The sequence below is a fragment of the Branchiostoma belcheri genome, unplaced genomic scaffold, assembly GCF_001625305.1.
Source record: "Branchiostoma belcheri isolate BF01 breed outbred unplaced genomic scaffold, Haploidv18h27 scaffold23, whole genome shotgun sequence".
In the NCBI taxonomy this organism is placed as follows: domain Eukaryota; kingdom Metazoa; phylum Chordata; class Leptocardii; order Amphioxiformes; family Branchiostomatidae; genus Branchiostoma; species Branchiostoma belcheri.
This window is the reverse complement of record NW_017803824.1, coordinates 15,981-20,129: the sequence shown is the minus strand read 5'-3', so window position 1 is coordinate 20,129 and position 4,149 is coordinate 15,981. Positions and strand designations below refer to the sequence as shown.

Sequence of the window (4,149 nt, the reverse complement as noted above, 5' to 3'; positions counted from 1 at the left end):
GGGGGTAATTCAACCAGGCCAGCTATGTTGTCTACATCATATGCCATCAGAAAAAAGCACATAAAAGCTCCCAAAGACCCAAACCCCAGTTTTTGGCATGCTATGGAGTCTAGAACTTCTGATCGCCAACCTGAATTGCAGCCGAACGAATTCTGTACTCAGTAGTTTAACTTTAATGGCGGGTGGGTGGCCTCTCCTAGTTCCTTTTTCGAACACGGCCTTGCTATAGCTGCCAACCTACTAGTATTCTACTCTTTGAAAGCTGTTGTTGTGCACTATTTCTTCGGGAAGTTGCGATTCCATGCTGGAACTGTTTTTACCGCAAACGATATTTTTTTCGTTTCGTATTTCCAGTTTCGCTTGTTTTTTTTACAACAGGATAGCTCTTGTTGGCTTCTATATCCGTCCTGTTCTTGATGTATTTCATAATGCACACAACCAAATCGTTCGCATCACTTTCTGGTCAAGTGAGAAACGAACATGAAGTAGCTTACTACGTACCAGGAACTTTCTGACACATAAATTACGCCCCAATACTAACCCCTTTCCCCTCCCAATTTGAGCCACGCAGATCGAAAAAAATAGAACGCAGAACGCACAATCTTTCTCGATCGAGAGAATAGACCGAAATTAAAACGAAGTAACTTACAAGCCACCTTGAATTAAACAAAGATGCTTCACTTCGCGTTGCCAAATTATGTTTCTGTTGTTGCCGACACTATTTACAGTTTACTGTTACAGTTGCCACCTTGCTCGACAAACGCTATTTTTTCTAGCCTCCATAGCATGCCAAAAACTGGGGGGGGGGTTGGGTGCCTTCGGGAGCTTTCATGTGCTATTTTCTGATTGCATATAGACAACATAGCCGGCCTGGTTGAATCACCCTCGTTTTTTGAACTGGGCTAATCAGAAAACAGCTACGGAGCCTAAGCCTGCTACGGAGGCTAATTTTTTCCCCAACTTCGTTTGACCGAATCGACCCACCTCCCTCCTCTTTGTAACCGTGAAAACTGCGTTTTATAACGTGAAAATTGTGTGTTTTGGATGGATCGCTACGATTTTGTTGCATTATTTTGCCTGCTTTGGGTCGTATCAATATGAGAATCCAACAGGTTGTTTTTTTGCACCGACCGTTAAATTTGAAATGCCGCACGTGTGGTTTGAATTTCCCGCGCTTTATGCAAATGATCGGCAATTTTGATCTGCAGTTTTGGTACATGTACCTTATGTTCTGAACCATGATATGGTCACCATGCAATCATCAATGGCATGACAATTCATTCATTTAAACTAACTCATATTTATTCTCTTTCTCTTAGGGAACATGTGGATGGGCCCTGGAGTGCCCCCCTGGTTTGGCGGAGGAGGTGGCCATCATCATGCTAACAACGTAAGTTGACCAGTATTACTAGCCTCTACCAGGCTTCGGGAGGCGGCTGGAAAGAGTGGAAATCGGCCCAATACAATAGAGAGAGATAACATGTCAGGGGAGTTTGTCCACGGTGAGAGAACAGTCGGGTGCAGCAAAATGTTCTCTCCCAGCAGACAAACTCCCCTGGCATGTTATCTCTCTATTTGGCCAATTTCCACTCTTTTTGGCCGCCTCCCGAAGCCTGGTAGAGGCTACTTCATTACCTCCATGAAAAATGGAGGTATTGTTTTTGGTGCGTCTGTGTTCCCGGACATTTGTATCTAGACTAGCATAACTTTTGAACCTTTGGATGGCTTGTAATGATATTTGGTATGTGGGTAGGTGTTGGGTAGGCAAAGGTCAAGGTCGATTTTGGGCCTCCTGGTGGCTGACCTTGGTACTGCAGCAGAACTTCCGGTTTGAGGTCATTTGGATAATCATGAACCTGGGCTGACAGAAAATGATATTTGAGCAGGCTAGAGGCAGCCAACACCCAACCCCAATCAGTCTAGAACTCACGCATACCCACACAACAAGCAATGAAAATAGAACTCATACAGAAGCAAGCACTCTTTATTTCGATACACTTTAGCCAAAAGGCTAATCTTCCAGGGTTCATTCGAGAAAAGCATACAACAAATAACATTATGATAGTAAAAACACATGCATATAACACAAAAGGAGATTTACACTACATGTATATACAAAATAATACATGATCTAAAAACTAATCATGGAAGTCTTACTGTTTGAACATTTGGCGGATAGCTTTCTTAAAGTTAGATGCGCTGGTCAGTGTTTTGATTTGTAGTGGTAATTTGTTCCAAAGGTAGATTGCCCTATACTGAAAGGTTCTCTTTTTGCTGTTAATGTTTTTGGTTTCGGTAGCCCGAAACTTTGAGAAGTTGAGAATCTTGTTGAGCACTTATTAACTTGTGATTAGCCCACTCGATTGTAACACTTTATCAAAGACTTGTGCTATCCCTTATTATTTGATTAGGATATAGATATGTTAGGTTTTATTTGACATTAGGTGTTATTCAACACACCTATTTTATTGTTGTTACTCTCTTTATGTAGTTTGCCATACATTGTACCATGTGCAATTGTCGTGCATCTTTGATATTGTGTTTAACTATATCCACCACTCTGGAAGATTTGACCAATCTCATTAATGTTATGCTATAGGTATTGGTGCGCCAGCCACTTTTATTTTATGTTTATGTCATACTTTATGTCATCTTTATGTTAACATTTGTATTATGTTTTATGAGCAGCGGATTCACATAAGCACAACAAGTGCTTCCTATCCAATGCTCAAAAATCCATGTGAATAAAATAAAATAAAAATAAATTGTCGTGCAATAAAGTTCTTCTTATTAATAGATATTTTTCTGATGTTTACAGGCCCAGGCCCAGGAGCTGCTGCTGCTAAGGCGCTTCGTTCTGTTTATCACGCAAGTTGTCGTGCCCTTGCTGGTGAGTACTTCAGAATCTTCTTCTTCTTTCAGTTGAGTACCCTGGGTGCCAGCCAAGTTTACAGGCCGCTAACCGTTTTTTTCGGCAGCCAGGGTACTTCGCCCGCAGAGGAGTATATCGGCCCTCCAACTATGTATGGAGGGCGGCCAAACTCCCCCCGGGCTAGACTCCCCCGTAGCAGTAATTTAGACCGGCGGGCGAAAGGCTCTTGCTGCCCGAAGAACGAGTTTGGCACCCAGGGTATCAGTTGAGGCGACCACCTTCAACATTTTTTAATATTCTGTCGCCTATAGTTGATTTGATTTGATTTATTGAAATTGGCGTCCATCTTAGAGCTGTTCTGGTGATACTAACTGATGGCATGCAGCATATGTGACCTAACCATCTCCATCGTCTTTCATTCATTAGGCCACACAAATTTAATTTCTTGGTTAACGGATTCGCCGTTTCATTTTTTACTGATTTGCAAATAAAAATAAAAATCCAGAATCAACTGCAAAATGATCTAGTATGTAATCATATCCAATTGCTTGAGTAACTGCTTTTTGTCGTATCATATTACCTGGATGTCAAACCTTCATCGACGTGACCTGTATTCAGTTCGCAACTAGCAAAAATGCACACTAAAGGTCATTCTTTAATTGACGATGACGATTTTTTTTCCATCCCCCTCAGCCTGCCCCCCTGCAGCAGTTGGTCTTGGCCCACGCGCCGCCGCCTCCACCACCGCCACCCCCTGCTGCTGTGCCACTGCCACCCCCTGCTGCTGCGCCGGCTGGCTTCTTCTTTGGACCTCCTCCTCATCATCCTCATGCTGCTCATCATCTGCCGCCTCCTCCTCATCCTCCGCCGCATCCTCATCACATACACAACCCAGCCATCCATCTCCCGCCCATTCCCGGTAACCCTCCGCCCATTCCACACAATCTTCCACCAGTCATTCCTCCTCCTCCACCTCCAGTCATCCATAACCCACCAGCCAACAACAACAACCCGCCACCACCCAACAACGCACCACCTGCCAACCCACCTCCAGTTCAGAACGTCATCCAGCAACCGGCCAATCCTCTGCTCCCTCTTGTTCCTCCTGTCGCTGTTGTTCATCCTGTTGCTCAGCCTATCCCTCAACCTGCCGCTCAGCCTGTTCCTCCGCTTCAGCCAGCCGGCCAGCAACCCGCCGCCCAGAACGCCGCCCAGAACGCCGCCCAGCAGGCCAATGCCCCGAACGCCGCCCAGCAGGCCAACGCCCCGAACGCCGC

At 44.8% G+C, this 4,149-nt stretch overlaps 1 protein-coding gene across 1 annotated transcript in view; it reads left to right on the top strand.

The window, feature by feature from the left end:
- Positions 1-1,324: 1,324 nt before the first annotated feature.
- Positions 1,325-4,149, top strand: part of LOC109470530 (formin-like protein 5) — a gene marked incomplete at its 3' end in the record, with an annotated part of 3,439 nt that continues 614 nt past the window's right edge. Inside the window, exons 1-3 of the mRNA XM_019769495.1 lie at positions 1,325-1,390; positions 2,819-2,890; positions 3,566-4,147. Coding sequence (XP_019625054.1) covers positions 1,325-1,390; positions 2,819-2,890; positions 3,566-4,147 — 720 coding nt within the window. The remainder of the gene's footprint in view (positions 1,391-2,818; positions 2,891-3,565; positions 4,148-4,149) is intronic.